Genomic DNA, 14,384 nt, shown 5'->3' with positions numbered 1-14,384 from the left:
TAACATCAAATGGTCTTTAAACAAAAAAAAAAACCAAAAAAACAAACAAAAAAAAAGTGTCCTTGAATCCGAAGCGGATTGCGTGTAAGTACGCGACAGGGTACTGAGTAAACCTTGTGGGCCCTACTGTGGGAAACGGATTGGCTACTCCCCCTGACAGTCAGTGCACCCTGGTCCCCACCATGATGTATGTGTTTCATCCATGCCGTCCATCTAATTTTACAGATCATTTTATGCTATGAGACGAAAAACGAGTTATATCTCGATCTTAATTGGACCACATTACAGGAAACAGTGTTGAATGAGAGTCGACCATTAAAAAACATTTTAGGGCCATAAAAGTTCTGGATCAAGCTGATTTTTGTTTTTTTTCCGTCATCTGGGCCTGTATGACCTAATCAACATATTGGATGTCAAATAAATAGTACAGTAGGCCTTAGGAGGATTTTAATGATGGATATCCAATCACTACTGTTTTCATGTGGTGTGGTCCACCTGAGATTTATATACCAAAATTGGACATATCCAAAGCTCAAGTGGACCACACCCATGGAAACGGTGAGGATGGCCATGTCCGCCATTGAAACCTTCATACGGCCCACAGTTACTTGTATTTGTTATCCAATAAGTTCACAAGGTCACACAGACATGGAAGAAGGGAAAAAACAAATATCAACTTGATCCAAAATTTCCGTGGCCCTTAGTAAGTTTTCAACGGTAGGTGTTCAATTCAAACTGCTTCCTATGGTGTGGTCCACTTGAGCTATATACATACTTCAATTTTGGGCTCATACCGTAAAATGGATGGACGGCGTTGATAAGACGCATACATCAGGGTGGCCCCCACAGAGTTTACTCAGTACGCATTCCGCTTCCCCACGAATCGGAGCTCTGTATCGTTCAAGCAGTGCACCATTTGTAAGTGCCTTCGTATCAAGCATCATACGCAGCCAGAGTATCAGATAACTCCAATTTGCATTTTAGTCCCTTCTCTCTTTCTGCTACCATCTTTCCCCTTCCTCTCACCGGATCGTAGGAAAAGCTCCGCCAACCGCAGGTATGTACTCTCTCTCTCTCTCTCGATCTCGATCTCGATCTCGATCTCGAATCATGTTTTACTGTAAATGACCGTTCCATCTATTTTGGTTTTCATGGTTTTCCATGCGGCGTTTGGTTTGGTTCGAATATCAGCGCTTACATTCTTTGTAGTTGATTATTAGAGAACTGTTTCATATGCGGAAAAGGTGTTTGTTGAAATGTCTGAAAGAGGAGTTTCGGACTTCCCGTCTTTTTTCATTTCGTCTATAACTCCTGAAATTGGGGTATTTTGAGTTTTGTTGGTTTGATGAATGTCAGCTCAATTCCGTCCAAATATTTCTAGATTCAGTTCATATTGCCCACAGAGGTTGGCAAATTTCATCCAAGACCAATACTCCATGCCGCGCACCCGTCAACACACTTTCATGGAGACGCTAGCATTGTCCCCAATAGAACAAATCACTTACAGCCAGATGCATGCTAACTTAGCATGCATCCCCATGTTGCCTGCCAATGTGTCTCCTCCTTAGGACATCAGAGTGGTGGAAAGGGGGGGCCTCGCCATGAATATCAACTGGCACACAAATTAGGCTGGTCCACTTATCAGGTGAGCCACACTATTCAAATGAATGGACAGCCCATGAAGGTGGGGCCTGGTCTTCAAGACAGGTGATTGTCGAGGTGGGACTGAACTATTTTATAGGTTAGTTGCTCTACAGACATCACGCATTGGTAAGAAAAAGAGGGCTGTATGGCAAGTTATCATACAGCTGGTGGCAGGTGATCAGTTCTCTACCCAATATCCCAAACGTAATATCCCACCCCCCAACTTAAGCCCTAATCCAGCCCCTTCAATAAGGGTCGGTTGGATGCCTATAAAGTTTTAAGTTGTAAACACTTTACACCTGAAAGGACTTACAAGTGTAAACTGTTTACATGCTTTTCTGTTTGGCAAACTGGTAAAGTGTTTACAATGTATAAAGTAAGTATTCACACCACAGAGCTTGAGACCGTAAATCCCGCCAAAATCGGCAAATCACATAAAAAGGATTTTTTTGGGGGCCCTAGGAGAGGATCAAAGCATGCATGCACTGGACGAATTGGACATCCTCCACCCATCACAGTGGGCCATAAATGCAATCTGGAAGTTTTTAATGGTGAACGTCCCATCCTTCCCTCTCATGTAGTCCATTTGATGATCAATCAAGCTATTTTTTGGGGGCCGTACGAGAGCATCAAGGGAAGCACATGATGGAAAAATTGTATGTATTGTATGCAATACAGTGGGCCCCACACATCACGAGTGTGTATTAACCATTGTGTTATGTCATGTATAATGTCTTTTTAGCTGTAAAGACTTTACCTATAATATGAAGCATGAATTTTTGCTAGGTTTCAGATTGCAGCTAAAAGCTGTAATGTGCTAGCCAGTAAAGCCTTTATAGGCAAATGCGGGTATCCGAACAACTGCAATCCGATGTCCTGAAATCCCTTTATTACTTCAAGACTTTACAGGCATCCAAATAACTCCTAATCCAAGTCCCAAATCGGGTTTTTTTTTTTTTTTTTTTTAAATTAAAGGATAAGAAATTTTATTCAAAGAAACAACTATTCAAGAAAACAAAACTAGGGAATCCTGAACACCCAACAGCCTGGAGAATTCCATTAAACCTTCATTCCTAAATCAGTTTTCATACCCAACCACATACACATCTACACTAAGCCCCCTAAGTGTATTCCTAAATGTTAAGCCTTCTCCTATCAAAACCCCAATCCACATGCCATAAATAGATCCAAACCTAACCGCAGCCCTTAGTTCGTATAAAACCCTAAAACATAACCCGTAAACGTCATAAATCCTTAAGTCTCTCATGGTCCCTACACCCAAGCCAAAACACCAAAACAGCCCCTAAAATCCCAATTCTAAATCTAGGCCATATACATTAGAAATTTGAACCTCAGCTCGTCTGCCCTTTTCAAGTCGATGCTATTTCTGGCTAACATCTCTCCCTTCAAGATTCAGGCCAAGGTGGCGAAGAAGATTGGAATGCTTCAACCAGAATTAGAAGAGAAATTGGGCTCTTTTTTGTCTAAGTGGCAATGGAGGTTCAATAGCAAACTAGAAGAACTATAGAGGACGGTCATAACTAGTAGATATGGTGATTTGGGAGGTGGACTGGTCCTGGTTGGAGTTTGTTAGATTCGTTTATTTGGAAATCATCTAAAATTTTGGGGACACTTCCAAGGGAATGGGTTGTGCTTTCTCTGAGGGAGTAAGTGCAAGAGTTAGCAATGGGGGAGTGGATCCATTTCTGGGAGGATGTTATGGTGAGGGACAACAATCCTACTCTCATCTTTGTTTGTGTGTGATCTTGCCACAATATGATCGCAGTAAAATACTTCCAAGTGTTGGCATATGCAATCGCATAGGCGATTATTGCCATTGTATATGCCATTTTGGACTAGTGGACCACATATGCCATGGTGGCATATTCAATTATTATGTCATTGGGGCTTATGCAATTGCACAGAGAAGTACGCGGTCGTAAAAGTCATAGTTATGCTATTATGCCATTGCGCACACAATATACAGTTGCATAACTTCCTAACGGTTAGATTTGTGACCATTGAGATCTTTACCATTTCATTTTCTTACCTTTTAAATATAAATATTTGAAATTAAAACTTTCTCAAGAAAGGATTACAAACCTAAAACTTTCTAGCACCCAAAGAACTTAGAAAAGTTACTCTTGCATAACCCTAATTCAATTCGTATAAAATATTTATACCTCGGACATAGAAATATCCAAAATATCCTATTCGATTGGGTTGGGTCTCCGCCCTTTTAACTCTCTTCCTCTCTTACTCTCTTTTACACTCTATTGCTCTCATTCAATGTTGTCAAATGGCATGAGTGATCTTGTGAGCGACCCAAGGGGGTTGTGCGCTTTTATAATGGCACAACCCCTTAAACATTAGCGATCCCGTGCGCGACCCAAGGGGGTTGTGCGCTTTTATAATGGCACAACCCTTCAAACACTATTAAAAATAAAATTAAATTAAATTAAAATTAAAAAAACAAAGGAAAAATGAAAATTTATGTCAAAATACCCCAAGTGTAGGGAATTGTTTTTTTTTTTTTTTGAATTTATGTCAAAATACCCCAAGAGTTGTATTTTGAGAAATAGGTTCAAACATTTATAGGTAAAAGGTGAGAGAAAATGAGGCAAGAAAAAATCCCACCACAAATCTAACAGTTGGGAGGATGTGCCATTGCATACAGTGTACGTGATGGCATAACCACATATGATAACTATGGCTTACGCGGTTGCATACTTCTCAGTGTGATCACAAAAGCCCTAATGGCATATTAACTGAAGATGCCACCATGGCTGGCATATGCAGTCCACTGGTTCAAATGCAGTCCACTGGTTCAAAATGGCATATGCAACGGCATTAACGCTTATGCGATCACATATGACAACACTGCTCTTGTTCTCTCTTAAAATGACATTAATAAAATTTATGTTGTTTTTTCACATTTTTAAGTATATACATTCATGTAAGTAGTTATTAGTTGACTTGTTATAGTATGATAAAACTATTAAAAAACAATTCCCTACACATTTAGTATCTTTTTTCATATTTTTTCCTTGAAATTTCCTTTTTTAATTTTTCTTTTTTCAAAATTTTTTTAGGGGGCTGTGCCATTGCATGAGCTCACAACACCCTTGGGTTGCACGGGATCATTCATGCCATTTGATGACTGTTTTGAGGTATTGGAGTCAGATGGTTCGAAGTTTGGTTCTTAGGAGGAACCTTTGGGATCATGAAGTGGTTATGGTGGAAGAGCTACTAAGTATTATTATTATTACTACTGCTACTATTGCAAGAAGGTGGATGGTGCCGTCAGAGCTTTATTTATAAAAACTAAGATGAATACGATCAAAAGGAGCCTTGCGTCCAAAACAAACAAGAAACCGGGGAAATAAATAAAATTAAGCCCACCCAAAAGCGAATACATTCTTATAGTAAAAATCCCTTTTCTAACCAAAACAACCTTTTCTCTGATCGAACCCAACAAGTTTTCCATATCATGGAAAACAAAAGAAGACGTAGAAGAAAGTGCAAAATTTTCTCGTGTGTCTGCTACACAATTCACCTCCCGATAAAAATTATTCAAAGAGAAATCCTGCTGAGAGCAGTAAACATACACTTCCTCCAGTTCCACCCTTTCCAATCACTAATGGCTTAGAATTTATCATATCCATAACTGCCTTCAACTCCTTATGTGAGGTGATGGAGACATATCTCCCCTGAGGGAATGATTCCGGGTTCGAGTCCTCGCTACCTTACCGCACCACGCCTTGGAGGTTTCTACTTTCAAGGCTACCAAAAAATGTAAAAATAAAAGAAATAAGAAAAATCCACAACCACCTTTGAATCACTTTCCACCACTAGTTGCTGAACCTGTAAAGACATACAAATACAATATATTAAACAATTTGTTAGGGCTCTTATCTCCGCTACCATTTTGGAGCAAGTCCCATAAAAGTGAGAGGAACTGGGGATTGCACAATCACATAATACACGACCACCCCTTGAAGGACATGGATTTCCACTTGATGCACCATCTATGTTCAGCTTAAGAGTACCATAAGGATGCTTTAGCCATCTAACTAGAACTGGAATCCTCACCTTTGGCCTTTTGAAATCAAATCTTATAGGACAAAACATAAAAGGAGTAAATTTTCAACCAAAAAGCACTCTTGAGTAGAAATTTTCCTTCACAACTTGATCTCAACCATTTGAGGATGTTACTGATTACCCTCCACTATACATTCTCTTTCCATTATATTTGAGCAAGTTTCTCGTTCTCCAGATTTCCAACAAATGAATATAGGTGTTAGATCAATGCCATTTTGAATTTGTTATGTAATGAAGCCTTTTGGAGCCACTTTGAAGGGAATCTAAATGTTTGAATATTAAGAAGACGATTGAAAAAATTCCATACGTTTTGCACCACCTCACTCTCACAACATAGATGAGAAGCATCTTCCGCTCATATTATTATTGTTGTTGTTGTTATTGTTATTGTACCACAAATCTAAGAAATCTAATAAACAATAAAATTCAGATTTCAAGCTAAATCACTATCCCACAAAACTAAACCATCTAAAACATGAATTTCAAAGGATCAATGGAAGGTAGAACTTCCACTTTAGCATAGGCTTAGGTCTAATTCAAAGGGGTTGATTTAGTCTCTCTAGGGTTAAGGATATGAGAATCTAGAGTTAGGGTTTGAGTATGTAAGGTTAGGGATTTGGAATGAATTAGGGCTTTGAAAGGAATTGGGAATTTAGGATCTTGTAGGAAACGGGACTAGGGTTTCATAGGGAATTGGGGATTAGGGTTTTAGGCTAGGGTTTAAGGGATAGGAAGAAGAATCGAAGAGAGGGATGAAAGGAAGATAGGTGGTTGGCCGTACGGGAGACAGTGTAGGAGACCCAATAAAATAACCCTTTTCTTTTAATTATTTTCTGCGTTGACGAAGACTCAGGTCGTGAAAGAAATTTCATCAAATTACAATGGCAGGCCTATTCCCTTTCGAACAAAATCACCACATCATCAACAAATAGAAAATGTGAAATAAAGTTACATATCCTTCTTGCATGAAATCTGTCTCCAACTAACTAAAATGAAAGCAGTGCAAGAAACTCCTGCTTAGCACCTCCTCAGCAATAATAGAAAGGTGAGATGTCCTTGTCTTAATCCTCAGCTAACTGTTTCTCGATCTCCTCTGGCAAGATTGTTTGGAATGTGGCTTGTAGAAGGAACCTCCAAGATTGGGAGATAACCGAATATGCGGATCTTCTCCACTGCATCTACCAATCTTCACCCAATCATCTGATTGCAGATTCGCTGGTTTGGAGGCTGGATAAATCAAGTAAATTTTCTGTCAAATCTCTCTATGCCCACACTCTCAATCTATCTCTGTAACAGATTAGGCGACCCTCTACATCTGGAGATACTCGCCCCCAAGATAGCATGTTTTGGATGGCTGGTCGGCAAAAAGAGAATTCTAACTGTGGACAATTTGAAAAAAAGGGGAATGCAGCTTACAAACATTTGTCTATGTTGCATGGAGGACGAAGAAACGATAGACCATTTGCTGGTTTACTGCCCATTTATTTCCAAAATCTGGGCAGATTTCTGTGTGCGGTTCAGCCTCTCTTGGTCTATTACTGGATCGGCGGAAAGTCTGCTCCCAGCGTGACACGGGGTTAGTTTGGAAAAAAAAAAAGAAAGTGTATATGGAGAATGTCCATCCTTGCAATTTGGTGGTCCGTCTGGATTGAAAGAAACAAGAGATGTTTTGAGAACTTCTCAAACTCTGTGGAATCGATATTAGATAAGGTTATTTAATCATTGAATGGGCGGTTAATGTTCCTTTGTTGAAGGATTTCGATTTCTGTTTCCTTTTAGTGTAGTGGCGTCTGCCCTCTCAGCAGGTGTCCACTGCTTTTCCTGTACTGGTTTTTTCTCCCTCCTTTAATAATATTTAGTCACCTTTCTCAAAAAAATAAAATAACAACAGAGAACCTATTATTCTCCAATGTTATAGAATGAGGGAAATCCAAGCTTCACAAAACCCAGTTTTTGAAGAACCATGACCAAGATCTCCAATTAACTCTGTTGCTAAACATTACATTCCCTACTCTGCCTTAGAACCCAAATAGTGAACTCTCTCCAGAGCTAGATTAGTATATTCATTGATGCTTCTATCTTTATCTTTAATAGAGGTGCCCTGCTCATTTGAAATAATATTTGGAAGAAGAAACACCAGTAGACAAGCCATAACAACTTCAAAGGCAAATTCACCTTGACTAATAGGGTTGGACTTTATAAATCTTGCAACAATATGTAGTCAAGTAAAATCATGTAGGCTAATAAGGTTGGAATTGATGAGGAATTTTAAAAAAAAAAATGTCCGTTCTTCATTTCAAGAGCCTGTTCTTACATTTTCTGTGAATCTGCACACAGGTCTCTTAGGGAATGAACACAATGAATCTTGCAACACTATGCAGACGGGTAAATCTCAAGGAGCTAGTTACCAATGTTCCTGTATATGACAGTGTTAGCGGTAAATCCCATTATTGTTTTTTGTAAATGGTGCACTTTATATGATTTTCTTTCTTTATATGTTCTTGGGTGAAGTTTGTTTAATGAGGTTTATGCCGAATTGCAGATGCATGTGGAGGGGGACTGAGCTTATTGTTCAGGCGTTGGGCTACAAAAAAGACAGCAGGATCCACAAAGAATGGCCGAGACTCCCAACCAAAGAATCTCGGTGTAAAGAAATTCGGTGGTGAGGTGGGTTTATCTGTGCGAGTTATATTGAAAGGCATCTACTAATGAATCATGTATTTATATTATCAAATTTTACTTATTTTACATATTGGTTGCTGTTACAGAGAGTAATACCCGGGAACATCATTGTTCGTCAGCGGGGCACTCGTTTCCATCCCGGCGATTATGTTGGAATAGGGAAGGATCACACCCTATATGCATTGAAAGAAGGGAACGTGAGGTTTGAACGTAACAAGCTGACTGGCCGCAAGTGGGTGCATGTCGATCCCAAGGAAGGCCATGTGCTTCACCCCATCTACACAAACACAGCTCTCGAAGCTAGCGACAGCCAGTTGAATCCATCTCCTTGTTAGTACGGTGTCTCACCATGGGATGGGAGGCTTCTCATAGGTAGGCTTCTTTCTATAGTGCGTGTATGACCTTCAAATGATTTTATTTTTTTTAACCCTTGTCAAAGGAGGATTTCTCCATAATGCTCCTAGCCAGGATTCGACTATAAAATAGCAAATCGATCTGTGTTTTCTGTTTCTTTCATATACAACACATTGGTGACTTCATTTCTCTAAAAGGAATTGTAGAGGTATCCATGGACCAAGAAATAAGGTTTGATTTTAGAGCACATCGAGTCAAGTCGTCTGGATGGAGACATCAAAATAATTGGTGAATCTGTTGTAGAACCCTAGAAACACTTTGGCGTGTCAACATAAGCCCTTTTAGCTTGATAAACCTGAGCATGTGACCATGGTGTGCCGTAAAGGCTGTTACGTAAAGGTAACGGTGGCAACCGTTACATGTTATGGGGTCGTAACGGCCGTAACAGCCGTTATGGAAAAAATGACATGTAATTGCCGTTAACGGCATGTTACACCCCCTATAAAGGCCATAATAGCCTCGTAATGGTCTATTATGGGACATATACAGGTTTTTCATACTTTTTAATAAACATTACGAGGTAGATACAGGTTTTTCGGGGGTTTTTTCAATAAATAAATAAATAAGAGAGACCGTAATGGCTGTTACGGGGCCATAACAGCCGTTAGGCCCCGTATCGTAAAGGCAACGGTGGTAGCCATTACAGCCACCGTTACCGTTACAGAATACCTTGCATGTGACTGGCTTTCAAAGTAGCATGTTTAAGTTGTTAAGCATTGATCCAAAGCAATTAATGATAGGCCTACCTTCCAAAATTTCCTTTTTTTATGAGAGGTCTGGAAGTGTTTATTATCCCCATCATATATGTTCAAAACTTCAATACGTCTTGGGTGACGCTGGAAGCCGTTGAAGGCCTTTTATTTGAAGTCCTACTTCAGGTGGTACGGTTAATCCATCTGGGGTGGAAAAAGAGAGAATGATTCTGTGTAAGTGACAGCATCCAAACAGTGAAGGCTCCCCTGGACATGGACATCCATGTTCTAAGTAGAGCTTTTCACCCATCCAAATGGCCCTTAATTCCACAAAAGAATTTCTGGAGTAGTTTAAGATTAATACAGGTTTGCTTGTACCTCTCCAAAAATAAATAAATAAATAAAATACAGGTTTGCTTATTCTCTGGATCTATGCTCGTTCTTGGACATTCAAATTGCATTGCAACAACATTCAAAATTCAGCTATCAATTTCCCTAGTAATTGAAGAATAACACCCATTCTTCTTCTTCTTTGGGGAATTGACGGTTTCTATTCATTATAAAACAAGATGTTTTACATAAAGCAAGGCCCACTTGGGGTGTGACCCTCTCAGCACTGACAGGACCACCAACTCATGATAGGTGCATGAAAAGATAATATGCTAGTGAAGAAACCATTTCCAACTCCCCAACTTGTTGTTAGTCACGAGTTGTCACTTACAAGAATTCCCGACTCCCCACAAAGGCCTCTTTTTTGGAACATCTGTGAGACTTGTCCTTAATCATCGCCCATTCGACAAGGTGGAGCAGTCTTCTACTAATAATTAGATTATAAGGACGAGCTTTTGTTTTCAAAGATCCTTAAGATCCTTAAGGGCATGTTTGGGTACTTGGAATCTAAGACCAAGGAAAGGAAGCTATTGAAATATGGATTACCATTTTGAGTGTGTTTGGATAGCAAGTGGAAATCTCATATTTCTCTCAAAATATTGACCTGGTTTCTTGTGCCAAGAATCTAATTTGCTTTGTTATCCAAACGACATGAACATGAATTATCACAAGAAGGAAAACCCTTTTCCTTTTCCATTATTTGTCATAGAATCTATGGTTTCCAAGCATGGTCTAAGTTTCTTCTCTTTCCATAGACCACAGAATTGCATAAAAACAGTTCCTCTGTAGTGACTTTTTCTGCTGCTTAAATGGCCTTTTGAATCATTCCACCAGTGTTCCTGATCAAGATGTTAGAAGTCCATCGAACCTCAAACCAGGAGAGGAAGTCACACATCTCCCTCACATTCTTTCAATTGTTCATTTTATTTTTATTAAGGTGTTGGTCTATTGTCGCACGCACTTGTTGCGTGCACACCTCACTTCTCTCGTGACTACACCGAATGATAGGTAATGAAGTACTCATCTATCATAAAGGAATAGCAGCATAATGGTGATGGATGAAAATACATAGAGACGAGGCAATGTTTGGATAGATGGAATCCAGGATGTGAAAATGGAAAAAAAAAAAAAAAAAAAGGTTGATGATTGTGAAATGATTATTTCCATTCTCTTGTACATCTGTGGCCCACATGATTAGTAGTAGACTAGTCTGATATTTGGGCCAGGGCATCTTATGGTGACAGCCTTGATCTCACCCAGATGTTGCAAGTACCATGGATAGCAGCTCTGCCTGTTTTTCCTCCTAAACCGAATGAAGAAAAGCCTTTTGTTATCCTTGCAAAACTCGTTCATCATCCAATCAATGGTGACTTCCCGCTCTTGTAAACTTCATGCGACTCAGACCCATGATCTGCGGCAGACTCGTATCCATGCTGTGGTTTTGAACGATACCCAAATCCCACTATGGTGCTTGCAAGGAATAGTCAATAGTCCATAGTGCAGGCAAAAAAAAAAGGAAAATGAAAGAGAAAAACAAAGGTTAAGAAGCTGAGGAAGCTAACCAAACACCTTTATGGGCGTGTAAAAGCGATTTTCAACATCAAATCACCCAAAAGCATTTCAAAAATCAAAGCCAAAACATGCCCTATGAAAGATTTAATCCTTGTTTGCGTTTCTCTTTTTGCATATCTTGAATGGCAAGTTGTATCTTTCGAGTTCCCTTGGTATTCAGATCATAAAAAGGCACTGTTTGGCAAATGTCTGGTTCGACATTGAATGGTCGAAAGGCTGAATTGAGATTTCAAAAACTGTTTGGCAAACCATTGTTCAAAAACTCGAAAACCCGACTTGACTCAATGCCTAGCGGGGTTGTGTCAACTGGAAGACTTGGTCCAAGACTTGACCGAGTCTTTAATCGACCGACTCGATTTTAATAATTAGATTTTTACTATTTAATGCATTTAAAACTTTTGGAAACCCATAAGATAATTTAAATACCCAAATAAAACACAAGTGCATATTATAGCATGGTGGTAATGTTGTTTTCTCCTTTTAGATGAGGACTGGGCCGGTGACTTGATCGAGTCATGCTGAGTCTTGTCGAGACCTGACCCGAGTCATGCCACTCAGCGAGTTCCCATGAGACAGCTAGAGATTCCTCTGAGTCGAGTTGGCTCAGCTGAGTTTCAAGTCGACCCATCGAGTTTTAGAACTATGGTTGAAATCAGTTTCCCTTGGGCTGTGTTTGGATGCACTGATGAATTAAATTGCAAAAATTTTGTTTAAACAAGTGGAAATGAGTGAAATCTTTCCTAGAATTCATAGGGCCATGTCGTATTCAAATTGCAGTTACTATCATTTCATGACCAACTCGAAAATAGTATAAATGAGATTTGGATCCCACTCTTTGAATTTTAATGCTAATGAAGCTTAATTGCAATTTGATCATTCCCATTTTATTAAGGGCGCATTTGGGTGCACTAAATATCACTAAATTTCATGATATTTGGCACCAAATTAGACTGATTAATCATCAAATATCATGATATTTGGTCCAACCAAACGCACCCTAAACTACCTATTGTGATTAAATTTCCACCGCGCATCCAAATAAAGATTTGTAATCATGGTATATTCACAGTGGGGCCCATTAGATCAGCAGCCTGATTAGACTACTTGTGGGCCCCACTCAGGGCAGAGAGGACACCTTACAAGTCTACATATCCATGAGAGGACTTGATTGGAACTGCTGCAGCAAAACCAGGACGGCCTATGGATTAATCCCATGTGTGGGCCACCAGATCAACGTCTCTGGTTACCAATGGTGGGACCTAATTGTTTTTCAATACAGTATCATATAATACCTCTTTGTGAGATTTTCGAAAATCTCAACTGATTTTAAGCCGTTCATCTGGTTCCCTACTGTGGATGAAGTATGCCCCAAAAAGAGAACTAATAAAATTATGATAAATTCGAAAAAAATAAAATAATGGAGTGATTTGAAAATAACAAATAAATTATGATAAAACTGAAAAATAAAAAATTGAAATTGAGTTCTGAAAATTGCAAAGAATAAATAGACTTACAATTTTGATTAATGGAGACATTATTTTAAAGAAAATAATAATAAATTTTTAATGAAATTGGAAAAAAATATGTTGAATAAAACTTGAAAATAACAAATACAATTCTGATAAAATAGGGAAAAAAAAAAAACAAATTTAGTTCTGGTAAAATTAAAACAATAAAAAGTGGTCCCGGCGGGGCTCGAACCCGCGACCTTCGGCTCATAAGACCAACGCTCTAACCAACTGAGCTACGGGACCATATATTTTTATTTATTATATATAAAATATATATTCTAATTAAATAACGCTGCCCCACACTATATGAAATCTAGCTAGATGCAGATGAAAAATCCACTCCGTCCATCAGTTTCTAAAGCTAATAATAGTGTGGTATGGAAAAAAAAAAAAGATAGACCCAAAACTCAGGTGGACCACACTACAAGAAACAATGGGGATTGAACACCCACCATTGGAAACCTTGTGGGGGCCACGGAAGTTTTAGATCACGATTATATCTGTGCGTAGAGTTTATCTCAGTGGTAATAACCTTATGAACGGTTTGGATGGCATAAATATCATGGCTGTGAGCTTACGAAACTGATGGACGGAGTGGATTTCTCACGGTCACGGACATCTTTGTGGGCCCCACATAGCTTCACGTTGTTTTAAGTTCAAGTCGAGTGGGGCCCGTCTTTTCACATGACCAGATGTCCTACCCCTGTCCTACATAGGCAATCTGGACCATTCGTATTAAAGGTCCAACCATATATCCACCGTTCATCTAAAAGGTTATGATCTCGCGTGATAATCGAGACCATTCATCTAAAACGTTCCACCACAGATACACCCCGTGCAGAAATACAAAGGCGACTTGGAACGTGTGTGATCATTCCACGTGGCTAACAGTCCAGAAACGTTAGTTTCAACTCACCGTAGTTTGAAGAGGATGGAGAATCCTCCGTCGTACACACGTGCAAACCTGAATGGTATGACCCACTTCTTTTTTTTCTTTTTTTTAAAGTTTTGGAATATTATGATTTTTGGGTATCTTGATGAGGCACATCAGATGGATGGATTGGGCATATAAACATCATCGGTGGGGCCTACACATATCTCACAATAGGGATTTCATCCCAACATTTTCCTCTGTTGTGGCCTACTTGAGTTCTGAATGGTCGTGATTTTTCGATTCCAAGGTGAATATCAGCGATGCGACGGACCAATCAACCAGTAGGGCCGCTCGTGTGACCGACGGTTTAGATCAGATGTACATGTGCATATATGATTGCATGGCTGACTTAAGGTTTTCTTTTCTTAAACTGAATTGTTGGTGCCCCACATCAAGATGGACAAATTGGAGACTGGATCGAGATCCACAGTCCTCTCAACCACA

The 14,384-nt window shown here is 39.4% G+C and overlaps 1 protein-coding gene and 1 non-coding gene across 3 annotated transcripts; one reads left to right on the top strand and one right to left on the bottom strand.

The window, feature by feature from the left end:
• The first annotated feature begins 905 nt into the window (after window positions 1-905).
• Window positions 906-9,028, top strand: LOC131226286 (uncharacterized). 2 transcript variants are annotated; one of them, XM_058222092.1, is made up of 4 exons: window positions 906-1,057; window positions 8,083-8,182; window positions 8,288-8,412; window positions 8,514-9,028. In XM_058222092.1, the coding sequence occupies exons 2-4, from the start codon at window positions 8,095-8,097 to the stop codon at window positions 8,760-8,762; spliced, it is 462 nt and encodes a 153-aa protein (XP_058078075.1). In that variant the 5' UTR covers window positions 906-1,057; window positions 8,083-8,094; the 3' UTR covers window positions 8,763-9,028. The 2 variants fall into 2 exon arrangements, with proteins under 2 accessions (XP_058078075.1, XP_058078076.1); XM_058222093.1 differs by having other exon boundaries at window positions 923-1,048; window positions 8,081-8,182.
• A 4,147-nt stretch (window positions 9,029-13,175) lies between these two features.
• On the bottom strand, window positions 13,176-13,249 carry TRNAI-UAU (transfer RNA isoleucine (anticodon UAU)). Its single transcript has one exon. It is a non-coding gene; the product is annotated as a tRNA-Ile (tRNA).
• Window positions 13,250-14,384: the final 1,135 nt, after the last annotated feature.

This window comes from Magnolia sinica, chromosome 14, assembly GCF_029962835.1.
Source record: "Magnolia sinica isolate HGM2019 chromosome 14, MsV1, whole genome shotgun sequence".
NCBI lineage: Eukaryota > Viridiplantae > Streptophyta > Magnoliopsida > Magnoliales > Magnoliaceae > Magnolia > Magnolia sinica.
This window is presented reverse-complemented; position numbering and strand designations above follow the sequence as displayed.